Source organism: Phaethon lepturus, unplaced genomic scaffold (assembly GCF_000687285.1).
Source record: "Phaethon lepturus isolate BGI_N335 unplaced genomic scaffold, ASM68728v1 scaffold13634, whole genome shotgun sequence".
Classification (NCBI taxonomy): Eukaryota; Metazoa; Chordata; class Aves; order Phaethontiformes; family Phaethontidae; genus Phaethon; species Phaethon lepturus.
In genome coordinates, this window is record NW_010534082.1 from 69431 (window position 1) to 83321 (window position 13891).

The 13891-nt window shown below is 39.0% G+C and overlaps 1 protein-coding gene across 1 annotated transcript in view; it reads left to right on the forward strand.

Annotated features, from left to right (window-relative positions):
- Nucleotides 1-13891, forward strand: part of LOC104619517 (vacuolar protein sorting-associated protein 13B-like) — a 118407-nt gene that overhangs the window by 61830 nt on the left and 42686 nt on the right. The window contains 3 exon segments of the mRNA XM_010285413.1: nt 1787-1968; nt 3754-4103; nt 10237-10398. Coding sequence (XP_010283715.1) covers nt 1787-1968; nt 3754-4103; nt 10237-10398 — 694 coding nt within the window.

The window sequence follows — 13891 nt, forward strand, 5'->3', positions numbered from 1 at the left end:
GTCTTAATTCAGCGTATCAGAGTGTAATTATTTTTTTTAAAGTTCCTCATGGTTTGGTTAACAGTTGTTTGCACCTCTCTATCCTTTTTCTATTTTCATTCCTTATGTCCCTAGATTTCTGTTTCTAATCAAAATGCCATGCGAAAAAATTCTTAAAATGTTGACAGTTATTCTGAGAGAACTAACCAGTTTCACAGATTCAAAATTATTTCATGGTCTAAATCAGCATATGAATTTTGGTGACTTTTGGATTTCCTTCCATGCTTTGTTCTAACAATCTAAGGAATATCTATCCATGGCAGAGCAAAGCGAAGCATCCCATTTCTTGGACTCTAGTCCACTCCCATAGATGTTTTATCATGTGAACACAAAGAATAGTTTTAATTCCAAGTTCTCAAAAGGCCTACAATGCCATTTTTGAAATGTAAACAGGCAATTTGAAGAGGTGAAGAAGCACAGGAAAGCAGCTAAAAATCTGATTAAGTGATCTATCTTTCATCCTTTACCAATGTAATCCATTCTTGATATCTTGTCTTGATTCTTTGATAGTTAGCTAATTTCAGTTGGGTTTTACCGCTACATGAGTATTTTGATTTATGTCCACAAATGTAAAGTTGGATTTAAGCACCATAAATAAATACCATACCAGCTAGTTTCTGTAACACAAAATAATGCTGATAAACTTACCTATCCATGGAATCCTATGCATTTTCAGCTGAACATTTTGAGTACCCACAATATTTGTGCATAATTTTGCAGTAACACACATGGAGTGATGAAAAATAGGGTCCAAAAAGCATTAAAACATGTTGCTTTGAAAGCCAATGTTTGAATTTAAATCTCTGTTTGAATTTAAAATATCTCTAAAATGTCAATGGACATCTATTCACGGTGCTTTATAGAAGCTAATTACTTTCTGATAAAAATAGTAAGTTGGCCTTAGTTAATCCTTTGTTAAATTTTATTTTAAAAAACAAAAGCAGTATTGGGCTGAGGACGTGGACTTAGTTTTCTTGAATCAAGTGTATGCTTTTCAACTAAAAGTCTTTAGAGCCAAACTGCAAAGGGAGTGAGAATAAGGAACATTAAAGATAGATTTGGCTTAAATTAGAAAGTTTATTTGTACTTTAGTGGTGTCTTAGCAACCTATAGAATTGTGATGTAGTGTTAGTTTCTCCCAAGAGACTGAAAGATAATGCTTGGAAATTCATGGCGTCAGGAGCACGGCTAGGAAAAAAAGAAAGATCAGTGGGGTGGCATTTTAAATGTATAGTTAATATGTTGTAATAGGTGCTAGTAAAAGGCTCCAGGCTGAGCTTTTAACACTCAAGACATTCTTTTTAAATGATGACTGTAGAATGAAAAGGGCAAAGGAAAGAAAGCTTGCAGGTACAGGGTTTATGCGTAGAAGAAGTTTGATGGTGTGAGTCGGTTTCCTTAAAATAAAAGGAAAAAAAAAAAATCATGTAATGTACTCTGTTTAGCTATTTCAGCAATTAAAGATACCTGGTATATTTTGGTTTTGTTATCTGTAAATATGCTTCTCTTCTGTGGGTCAAGTGTTTCAGTTTGCAAACTAGAAGTGCAGCGTGATAAAAGCATTGTTGGACTGCGATCTTGTCTGCTATGTTCTGCTTGGGACAAAGTACATATGCTAACATTAGCAGTTGAAAGAAAATGATGACATTAGCTGTATCAGAAAACCAACATGGCACATGGTCAAGTCTTACTGTAAAGCCATAAAATCATGGAAGTGCTGAACTACCACTTTATCTACCTTCTGCAGCTCAGAAAGTGAATCTGGCTCACAAAGTGCGTGCGATCAGCTCGTAACCCCCACGGCGTTAGCAGCCTGTACCAGGGTTGACTCCTGTTTTACTCCTTGGTTTGTGCCATCACTAAGTGTGTTGATCCAGTTTACTTATTTGGAAGTCCACCTCTGCCATCATCTCGATCAACTAGGCACAGGTATGTATTCCTTTATGCAGACTAATAAAAGCATATAGTTCATACGTGCTGCTTAATCGCTGTTTTGCTGTCTGTAGTCCCCATTTCCTCCTTCGAACAGGCATTCTTGAAATTACCACCAACAGCCACCGATGGTACAGGCTTCAGGGTAAAACTGATGACCTCTGTGCCTTGAGAAAGTACATACTGGCTGATCAGTCCCCTTCCTCCCTCCGGAACGGGTAACCGTAGAAGCCGTCCGGTTTTCGTAGTCTGATTACTGACAGCAGGTGCCACTTTCGTTTTGAGCCATCTTAGTGAATGAATTTGATCTTTTAAATTTTCCAGCATATTAACAGTACTATTAAAATATTTGATGATTTTGCAACCCCCTTAGTAAGAATTCCTTCGAAGAGCTCTGAGAACTGCAGATTTAACTGTTATTTCAATTATGATCACTTTTGGAGCTACATCTGGTTTTGTTCAGTGCTCTCTGTCGTTACATTAAGGGCAAATACATTCCAAGAGATCTTTAGATTATTGTCTGATTTTCAAATGCCAGGAATGCTTTCCATGGAAGATGAGCAAATATCTTAGATAATTTTGACAGGGACAGCTTTCTTCGTGAGTAGTTTTTGTGTTTCTGCAAGTATTACAATATATATTTATTATCAAATCATACCAAGACTGACACTCAATGTCTAGCAAGTAATTTCTTGTGTATCGGCTACCTCTATCAGTACATAATCTTCCTCAGTATTACACTCCAATTCCAGATGCTCGATCTTTAAAATTACACGTACTGGAAAAAGCAAAAACCGGATTAAAATCAAAGCCAGCTGTTTCATTTTTCAACAGCAACTGAGTTTATGCTGATGCTGCTGTTGTTCTTGTTATAGCACCTAAAGGCCTTAAGTTTTGGGACTCCGTTGTGCTATGTTATACGCGAAGGGAGCACAAAACTTATTGTATCCATTATGCTTTTGCAGAATAATAGGGCTTGATCCTGGAAAGTGATGAGTGTTTTGGTTCCAAATCTGTAGAGCACTTGAGCATATGCTAATTTTAAGCTTGTGAGTAGTTCCAGCAACATAAATAATAACATCAATGGAAATACTTGCATGCTTAATGTTACACAAGTGGTGTACGTGCCTTGCAGTGTCTGCTGCCACAGTGCTCAGCACTTTGCAGGACTGAGACTTCAGTGAACGCAATAAAAGCTTTTTTATGATAAATTTCTCATGCTTTAGTCTCAGGAGACTGTTTCCTTTAATTTCTAGTATTAATGGGGTAATATGTCGCATCTCAGTGAGTTTGTGGTCTTGAACTCTCTGTAATTGCAGCAAAGACAATTTTCATTGTGGAGCCTGTTAGCCTGCACAGCCACATGTCAGCAAATACTATATTGCTAATTTTTATTGTATTCATAATGTACTGTGTGTGGAATATCATATACATCTACTATAGCAAAAATTCTCACAGAAATATGGTCTCTGCTCCAAATAGGTGACAATCTGAAGTATTGTGCAGTGTGTAGATAAAGCAGTTTGGCTGGCTGGCCTATTTACAGTGAAAAGATTTTGGTTTGCAGATACTTTTTGTTTGCAGCTGCTATTAATTGCAGTTCTATTTTACATCTAATAAACAGTGTGAACAGGATTAATTTCAGATTTCAGAAATGTCAACTCTTTTATGAATTTTACTTGTTTTCATCATATGTACAAGCAGTTAGAGCACAATTTTACGAAAACATACAGGATGTGGCAATGGTGATGTTCTAGTCTCATTTGTTCTTTTTCTTTTCAGCACCACCAAAGTTTCTTCAGCCATTTTCGTCTGATAAGAACATGCCATCTGAACTAGAATACATGATCATTTCCTTTGATGAGCCTCATGTATATCTTCGTCAGTGGAGCGACGAGTCGATGTTCCAGGAGATCCAGTTTTCAACTCAAGCCAACTGTAAACTTCTGGAGTGCCGAAACGTGACTATGCAGAGTGTTGTGAAGCCTTTCAAAGTCTGGGGGCAGATTGCTATTTCCAGCGGCACAGTAGGAAGGCTATTGGACTGCACAATAATGGTGGACCCCATTTGCATCAACTTTGGTCAATATGCACTTCATTCTCTAAATACAGCAATTCAAGCTTGGCAGCAGGTATGCAAATACAATAGTGAGAAAAAATGTAGCTATTGTGATTAATTTAATAGCAAATTAGAATACCAACTGCATTCATTAAAAATATTCCAAGATGTAAAAGCTTTAGTTTACACTGAAGTTGTTGTGTACTAATAAACATTAATTCCGTGATAGCACCGAAAATTATGAGACAATGAATGCCGTATGCAAAGGTAAATGTAGCCAGAACTGCTTGAGTTTCAGTGAAACTACATAGATTTATATGAGAATAATCAGAATCTGGGTCTTGAAATGCATAATATGCCATTAATTTTTGAAAAGGTGAGTGATGCATGATATGTAAGCACAGCTCAATCTGAGCGGTAGACCATATTGTTTCCAGCTACTACTTCCATCCTTATTGAAGTTCAACACTAGTTTCACGTTACATTCTGTGCGAGCAGCGTTATGGCTGAAGCCAGTCCCAGAGTAAGGAACCTTGCTTCTGCAATGACCCCTCGAAGGCCTGTAATTCCCTTACTCCACTATAGCCTTGAAATCAAATCATTCTCTTCATCTGCCTGAAGACCTATGTGGAGCCTGGGAATTAATTACCTATCATGGCACTACAATAACAAAGCCCCCAAAAAAGGATAAAACATCTGTTTTATATAAAAAAATTCTTTTTTAAGGGCATTCCATGGTTTTCTTGTTGCAAAAGGACATTCATAAAACAAGATCTAGTGTGATTTAAATCTTTACAGCTGGCTCAAATATCAATGTGAACAAAAATCTTTGTAGCTCCAATTTCTGTTTTTTGTCATATTTTGAACAATGCTTTTAATAAAAAACAAACATAGAAAGTATAAGAGAGTCCTTGGTAGGCTGTTTAAACCCAAAATATTTCTGACTTAGTACTAGCCCCTCATCTAAGACATGTGTGGCAACTACTGCAAAATGGCCTTCAGAAAGGTCAGTTTCCTCTTAGGGTGGAAAAAAAAAAAAGATCTTTCAGACATAGCTATACATATAAATAAAATATGGTGCATAAATATTTAAATGTTTTAAACCACATCACAGTGTGAATGACTGACTGACTACTCTGTGCCTTGAAGGAATATTCTGAGTTGAAAAAATGGAATTGTATATTTGATTAAGTAGAGCCATATGTCACATAGTATATTGCTGACAGGTACATTCTATGAATAGTTGGTACTGATTTATACATGGATTTGGCAATGTTAACATGAGCCACAGGAGGATATACTTCTGTAATTGTTGCTGTAATTTTCTCGTTTCCTCTCATGTCAAGGGTACTTGCCACCATGTTCTGATGTGGTGGGTATCTAGCCCTGAGTATTCAAGATTAAAAACTTGCATCGCTTTGAAATTAGGGAACAGTTAACACACAAGTGGATTCAAAACGGCTTATTAAATTAATTGTTACCAAGATGTTTTGTATGTGGCTTTACCTCCAGACTGGGGGGGTGGCATGCACTGCACAGGGAGGGAATGAATTTCCCAATGCTAAGCACTGTTTGATGTTTGCTGTTCACACAAAGTACAATATAAATGCTGCCAACTAGAAGCATGAATTCAATAAGCAGGAAAGGTTATTTGAATTCTCCACATATTTTTTACTGGATTAATATCTGAAACAAGTGATGTTGTAGTCAGTGGACAGACAGATGAAGCATGAAACAATTTGGCCCTGCACCTTTAGGTCAAGAGTTCAGGATTAACAGAAGCCTCTGTCAGTGTCTTTGTTTCCTAGATATGGAGTGATTTTTCTTTTTTTTGTTTAAGTAATGATGAACATTTTGAAAGTAGATTAAGTCTAAAAAACACCAGGCATACAACTTGCTTTATACTTCTAAGTCACATGCTGAAAATCTGAGAGGATTAGCACTTTTTAAAAACAGTTTCCCCTTTTGACATATTTCACTGTCTAATCTGAAATCCCTGTTTAAATACAAGCAGTAACAGGCTAATGCCCATGTAAATGCAAAGCTAAAGCAAAGGTTTTAATAATCAAATAACTGGACAGGGAACTTAAAGATTGTTATTAATTTCATTTTATTCTTTAATCATAACATACAGAGTATCAAGTGAGATAGAAAACGCATGTCTCCCATGAATATACATGGGGAGGCTCCCCTTTATTTGGGCATTTAAGCCTTCACAAATTGTTTTATAGCATTAGTGCTTTGTGATATCTAGAGACAGAGGGTCAGCTGAGAAAACAGCTCCCCAGGTATGGTACTAAGTGAGTATTCCTGGGAAAAAAACTAATCCTTTGTGGTCTCACACTGCAAATGTTTTCCTAAACCCCTCAGAAGTTGTAAAAGCTCCTGTTTTAAACCTGTTTTAAACCATTAGAACTTCTTTTCCTTGAGGTACGAATGGTGCTTAACCTTTCTGTTGGCAGTTGCATAAGTTTTCTTAATGAGCTGGGATCAGTCAGAATGACATCTGTGATCACAGTAGTTTCCCCATCTTTCTAGCATAAGCACAAAGAACAAAGGAAAAGGGTACAAAAAACTTACATGTAGCTTCAATTTAACTTTCTAGCTGATAATGTCAGGGTACTGCAATGAGAATGAAGTTTAAACAATCAGAAGGAAAATGTTCTTTTCTGTTAGAGGAACTTTGAGGGAGATAAGAAATTGCTAAAGACTTTCTGTACAAAAAAAAACATTACTAGGTACTAGAGAGAGAGAGACAATGTGTGTACATGCGTGTGTGTGAGAGAGAAGGCTTGCACAGGTCTTCGGTAGCTTGTGAAGCACACAGAAAATAATACTTGGTGCATATAAAGAGGCCTCGGCTTTTATGTTGGTTTTTTTTCCCGGATCCAGAAGTGCTTTGAAATAGCTGTGAGCCGAGACGTGAACAGAAAGTCTTGAAACAGGGAAAGCCTGGTGACTAGTATTATGTGGGATGTTTTTCCCTCTCTTAATAGAATTCACAAAATATTTGAAAGCCCAATAAAGGAGAGACACTTTCCAGGCCTCTCTGAGAGAAAAGAACAGCTGAAAAATGATCTGAAGAGGGGCAGGAAATTGTCCCCCAGGAACTGACCCTAATCCGTATCTGATTCAGGCTGTTGATCTTTTGCTGATTCTTTTGATTTGCTGTTTTAATTCAGAGAGGGAATTTTTTTCCTAACTCACACTTAGGTGTTTTCAGCTCCCAGAGTCATCATTCAACCCTTCAGCATCATTGCCACACAAGTGGCTCAGTTCTATTTGTTTTTATTATGTCTGGTTTCTCCATACTCTATTTTATCAATCAAGATTTCCTCACTCCATCCTGTTGCTGATTTTTTTTGGGGGGGGGGGGGGGCCCTTTTTTCTTTTCCCTTTTTTTTTTGGGGGGGGGGGGTCCCTTTCTGCTTATCCCAGAAGCTTCTACTGTCAGACTTCAGCAGCAAATTTGGGATCCAGTTCCCTGTGATGGGTGCAGGGAGCTGCTGCAGCTCTGCAGGGACCAAGAAGCATGGGTGGTACTCTGGGTAAAATCTCCTGCATTTGCTGCAAGGAGAATAAGAGTTGCCTAGAACCTTGCTTGTACAGTGTGTAGTTGCCATACTGAGCTAAACATCCCCAAGCTAAACATGCCCAAGCTTCCTTGGTGATCCTTTAGTTAGCTGTTATTATCAAGACTTGAGGCATCAGTAGCTCTCTCTTAAGCCTGGCAGCATGGAGCAATGCCTTCATATGCAAATCTTGGTGTTTCCTTGGTTAAAACTTTGGAACTGTTGTAAAATAGAGCTTAAAATACCTTTTTTGGTTAAGTTTGAGAATTGTTGCTGTTAAAAGCAGTGGTTTCTAGTGGCAAATCTAGCATGTAAGACTAATGGTTAATGGCAGTCATTCATCAACACCAAATTGTATGCAAGTCTATTAATAATTCCTGGTGGGATGACATTCCCCCAGTACAATTGAGTAGTTCCGTGCATGCCAAAAACTTGCTAGATTCTCTTTTCCCTTCAGAAAATGCAAGAACCTACAGTTTGTGTTAACTTACTTGAAACCAAGTTAGTTAGTCAGGTAAAAAGAAGGAAGTTCATCATCTTCTGGTGTTGTTCTTCCAGTCTGTGTGTAACAAGCAAGAAAATGTATTGGAGTAAAAAAAGTTTTCGTAAATTCCCCTGGGATTATATCTAGGTTTGACTATAACAACATGCTGAGCTCTGCGGATAGTAAATCCTCCCTTTTAAAAAGAACATTTTGCAAAGCTTTAACAGGAAAATATATGTATTTGTGGTAGACTTATGGGTATGTGGGTATGGCAGCTTGACAGTAAAAAGTCATAGATCCACCACTAGAAAATGCCAAAATAAACTCTGCACTCTGAAGTGGCACTGTAAATGTCAGCCTTTAGCATACCCAGATCCGCTACTGAATGCGATACAGACATATTGCTCTGTAATGAGTTTTACTGCTTTGAAAAAGTGAGATTTTGGTTATGCTCGCCTGACTTTTGTTTCACAGAAGATACCTGATCTTATGCAGAAGAACTCATGAGATTTGAAGAGAAGCTTTAATCTAAATATTCTTACACTTAAATACTCCTAGGGTGAATAATTTTTTGCACAAACACTCCCAGCCAATCATTCTGACGTTCAGTCACAAAAGGAATCACAATCTGCACCTTAGATTCTTCTGAAGTTAATAATGGTAGTGAACATGCATTCAAGGATGCTAACCTGGACATACCTTGCACACTTCACTTTTCAGAAAATCTGTTCCACATGTATCACCCAGCAATGTGCTACGAGCAATGTACTGAACTGTTTTTCATGGATAACTAAGGATCCATAGGGATCTATGAGGAAAGATTTTTCTCTCTCTCTTGTTCGATCTCTGAATTTCTGCAGACTTCCAGGCACATTGTTATCAAAGAACTAGAGACCCGTACGATCATAGACAGAGGAGGTGCTAGCTTCATTATGTCCGTTTAAAAGGTCTACTGAGAGAGCAAGGAGGGGAAACAGAATCAGCTCTCAAAGACCATGGAGGTCCCGTAAGTTAGAGAAAACGTCATGGGAAGAAAGGACGAGAAAAGAGCAGCTGGCCTACATTGTGGAGAGAAAGGAACCAGCCAACAATAAAGCATTGTCAAAAGTGTACACTAGGAAAGATAGGTCAAAAAGAGGTAACGAGAAGCACAAGAAGATAAATTATTTGTGTTATACCCATTAAATTGCATGAAGACTATCCAAATGTTGCTTTGTTGGAGTAGTTGTTATGGTTGCTAGATAGTTGCTTGTAAGTGGAAGGTGCCAGCCCAGTAGTGAGTAGGACAGAAATATGAGAGAGATGATCTCCAAATCAAATTGTCAGTCACACTTTGACCTCTCCCATATAGGGGATTATAGTTTGTGCCTTCAGGGGCGGAAGACCTGTAGCTCTGGTAATTTCTAATGACTATCATATAGTCTTATTGTGTCAACAGAGTGACGAGCAGCCAGATGAAAAGCAGAAAGAAAGAGATGGAAGGATGTTGCAGGCAGGAGAAAAAGTATTGTAAAATCTAAAATACATTTAAAACCCATTATAGTTTTTGTTTTTTCCTATTAGGCTGTCAGATTCCATGATGCATTTTCAAACTAGCCTCGTGGAGCTATGAAAATACTGTCCCCATGTCTCCTCCGTTTTCTTCAGTTATTTTTTAAGTGTTGTGGTATCAGGAGAGAGAGAGTCTTCTGCTGCTGACCGCAGCAACATTTCAAAGTCAAAGCAGCAGCTGGGGAAGGGGAAGTGCAGCCTGTTGGCCTGAGGGATCAGTTGTCAAGCATGGAGAAACCTCTTCATGCCTCTCTGCTCAGCCTGTCGTGCCCTGCCTGCCCTGCGTGATATGTCATTTCCAACTGAATTTAATTTTGTTGAAGTCTTCTACGTAAGTTAGGAAATCTAGTTTTTATTGTAGTTTTAAACCTTTAAGATTTGCATTGCAGAAACGTAAAGTAAAATATGCTAAGTCTTAGGGTAAATTTTTTCAACCCGAACACTAGTTTTTGCAGAGAGTGGAGTCCTATGCGACCAAAGCTAACAGCAAGAGATCTCAAAGCGTTTCTGTGTTGTAACAGTCACCACTGGGCAGACAGCTGCCAAACGTCTTGCAATTAATCTGATGCTTACTGGCTTTCATATCCCTTTCCTTTCAGAACCAGTGCCCTGAGGCAGAGGAGTTGGTCTTCGGCCATTTTGTGATCTGTAATGACACACAAGAGACACTGCGGTTTGGCCAGGTGGATACCGATGAAAATATTTTGCTGGCGAGTCTCCACAGTCACCAGTACAGCTGGCGCTCTCACAAGTCCCCGCAGGTACGTCAGAAACAGCCCTTCGAAGGCGGCGATGGCTAAATGCTGACCGGTGGCTTTACGCGTCGATTCTTCGGTTTTCTCTATGGTGTCAACTAGCTCTAACGCTCCAGCTCTTTCAGGAGCCACACGCCGGGGCTGCGTCGGAGGGAAAAGGTAAACAAAGAGTGAGGAAAGCCAGAAGTGTTTAGAAGTTACTCGAGGGTAGAACTGGGTGTGCACGACCGCTTTCTGTAAAGCTGAGCGGCTGTGGAAACTGAAGCTTCTGAAAAAAAAGCAAAAGAAGATCGCTTGCCAGGTTTTTATAACTAAGTGATCAGTGTCTGTTTTCTGTGATGTACATTAGAGGTTTGGGGAATTTTTTTAATGAATTGTTTTTACCAGAAGCATCTGTTCACTGAAATTGTTTGCAGAACAGAGTCAGACTGGACAAATCTCTCCGCTCAGCATGTGCTTGCATTAGAAAAGATTTGAAATTGTCAGAAACACCCCACTTAAATAGTTTAAATAATGCAGTTTCTGTTTCTTGGGTGTTTTTTTAAGGGTAAACACTGAAACCAAAATGAAATATTTTAGAATTATCAACAGGAAATATTTCAATGAATCCATGTTGTTGGTTTTCTTGAGTGGTGGTGAAAAATGGAATTTTCATCTTGGTTCAAGATAGAGCAAGAATTTAAATCTAAAAAAAGTGTTTATGAGACAGCAAAGCCATTTCTTCTCTCTTTTTAGTATATACTCCTGCTGAGTGGGAGACGAGAGACCTGTGCCACCCCGCTTGCTGAGCAGCAGTCCTGCGCTGAGGTGTTACTAAAATTTTTACAGATCCTAGCAGGAGTGTAGTGGGTGGGGGTTCCTAACCCCTCTAGAGCCCTGGAAAATGCCAGCCTTAGCGTGTGAGAGAGAAGGTGGTATTTGGATGGTAATTCTAAACGGGAGCTGTGCCCACTTCCACTGCTGACAAGTTTCAAGTGTCGCTGGGAAGCAGAGATGGCGAATTTACTGTGTTTTTTGTTCATACGTCAGTTGGTGGATACGCAAAACTACTGAATTTTACATGAGTGTGGTAATCTGTGCAGAGCAAATGGAGCCAGCGTAAGCAGTTGCAGTTGACACTGAAGTCAAGGCGTAAGTTAAGAGGAAGGCAGGCTAGTAAAGGACCGTCTCACCCCAGCGACAGAGGAGTTGTTAGAAATGATGTGCGCTGGTCTAATACTGCACAGAGGGGAACCTTTGGAGACTTAGAGACACTGGAGTACTATATAGCCCTTGTCATGTTTTCAAAAAGGATTTATGTTTTCTCATACAAGCAAAATGCCTGTGATGCCCCTGCCCATGGGTGAGCAACCTAAATGGGTGACTATGCACTGTGCAATTCGGCAAGTGTCAGATTGCGAGACAGGATCCCTGCTCATCAGATGACAGTACTCGCGCTTGGGTTACGATTAACGTAACTCTCTCCGGTTGTGTAAGGGAGAAAGAACAACCAGGCTTGTAGAAAGGTAGCTAAACGTGACCCATATTTCCTAGCCAATTATCACTTTCTTTTGCAGCAACCACGCATAAAATCATTTAAACCTTTTTCATAAATGCATGGAAAAAGAAGGAAATGTTTACAGTGATTATAAATATAACCAGAACTAAGTAAGGCTTTCCTCTTAGCAGTTTTTCTTATCCATTTTCTTGTTACTTATATAAACTTACTCAGTTGGGAGAATCCTCTTTTTGACCATCGTTCTAGATAGTCCTACTAATGGTGTAGTTCTGATTATGGTGTATTTCTAGTAATGGTGTACTTCTGATAATGGTGCAGACTGGAACGAGTTTTGAAAATTAGGATTATCTCAAGCAAAGTGAAAAGCAGAAGAGTTAAAATTGTAGATTCTAACTGATACTTTCTGTCAGTTGGAGCCGAGCTGCTAAAGACTACCAGCACAAGATACGGCATTAACCATCCAACACCCAGAGAACTTGAATATTAAAACATTGATCTTTAGCTTTTCCTTTCACTCAGGGACTTGAGCAGTGCAAAACATTCCATTTTTGTGGCTACTATGTAAATTTCTTGCTACATCACAGAATCACAGAAACACTAGGTTGGAAAGGACCTTCAAGATCATCAAGTCCAACCATTAATCCAGCGCCACCATGTCCCCTAGACCATGTCCTGAAGCGCCACATCCACACGTTTCTTGAACACTTCCAGAGATGGCGACTCCACCACCGCCCTGGGCAGCCTGTTCCAATGCCTGACCAAAGGATACATGAAGGATAAAAGCACAGGATGAAAGATGGAAAAGTCCAGCAGAAAACCAAATCACACATTAGGGAGTGGGTGAGGTGACAGTAGGAACTTCAGATACATTTTTCAGATACTCATTCTTCAGCTGAAAGTTGGTGACGTCAAAGGGATTTCCTATTCTGTTTTGCTCTGATCAGATTCAGATTCACTGAAGAATTGGGCTGGTAAACAGTCAGGAGTGTCATGTTGGATTCCCATGTCCCAGGAGACAGCGAAGCTAACAGCTCACTCCTCACTCAGCCACGTTGCTGGCCAGCAGGCTCTTCTAGTAGGGGGGCTATACCTCCCTTGTCCCAGCCCTTGGAATGATTTCAAGAATATTTCTGCTCTTTTAACTATTTTCAACAGCCATCTCTTGCTGGGAAATTTAGAGACTAAAAAATAGCACTGAGGTAATTTCACTGAAAATATATGGAAGCACAGGCTTTCCACACGCTGCTGAGATAGAAGCGAGTTTTCTTTACAAAGGTCGGAGAATCTTGGCATCCATCTATAGGCCTTGTTCATTTGGTTAACGTTAAATATAAATCACTGTAAGTTTAGCATGCTTCAGAAAGGCAGTTCATCTAAACAGTCTAAACAGCACAATCCATTGTAATTTTAGATCGTACAAAATAAGTTTGTTCAAATATTATTACAAATGTTGTCATGTAAATTTTTTCAATGATTAATAGAAATCCTTGAAATGAAAATGACGACTCAATTAAGACATCAGGTTGTCCCTATTATGCTATGGCACTTTTCTAATTGTTTCCATGCAAAACTATCTTACAGCTTATTATCCAAAGGTCACAGTAAATGCCCAAGCATGGACAAACCCTCCAAGTGTCATATTCATGGAATGCTAGATGACTTCATAGTTATGAAATTATTTCATTTCTCATGATAATTCCAAACTTGCCAAGTTAGTGAATTTTAAGAACTCTGAGAGCAGATTGTAAGATAAATGTGAAATAATCCATACTTCTGGAGTCAGGGACTTCCCTCCAGGCATTAGTTCATACTTGACTTACTTGACTTACTCTTGGGGATAAAATGAGTTAGGACAAGGTCTTAGATACCACATTCTCTTACTGGGAAAGCAAACCAACTTGCACAACTTCGGCTGGCTCATGTTTCTTGTTACACAGGCACTAAGAAGCAGCGGTTGCCATGAAATACTTTATTTAACCTCTGCAAAATGTTTTTTTAGTA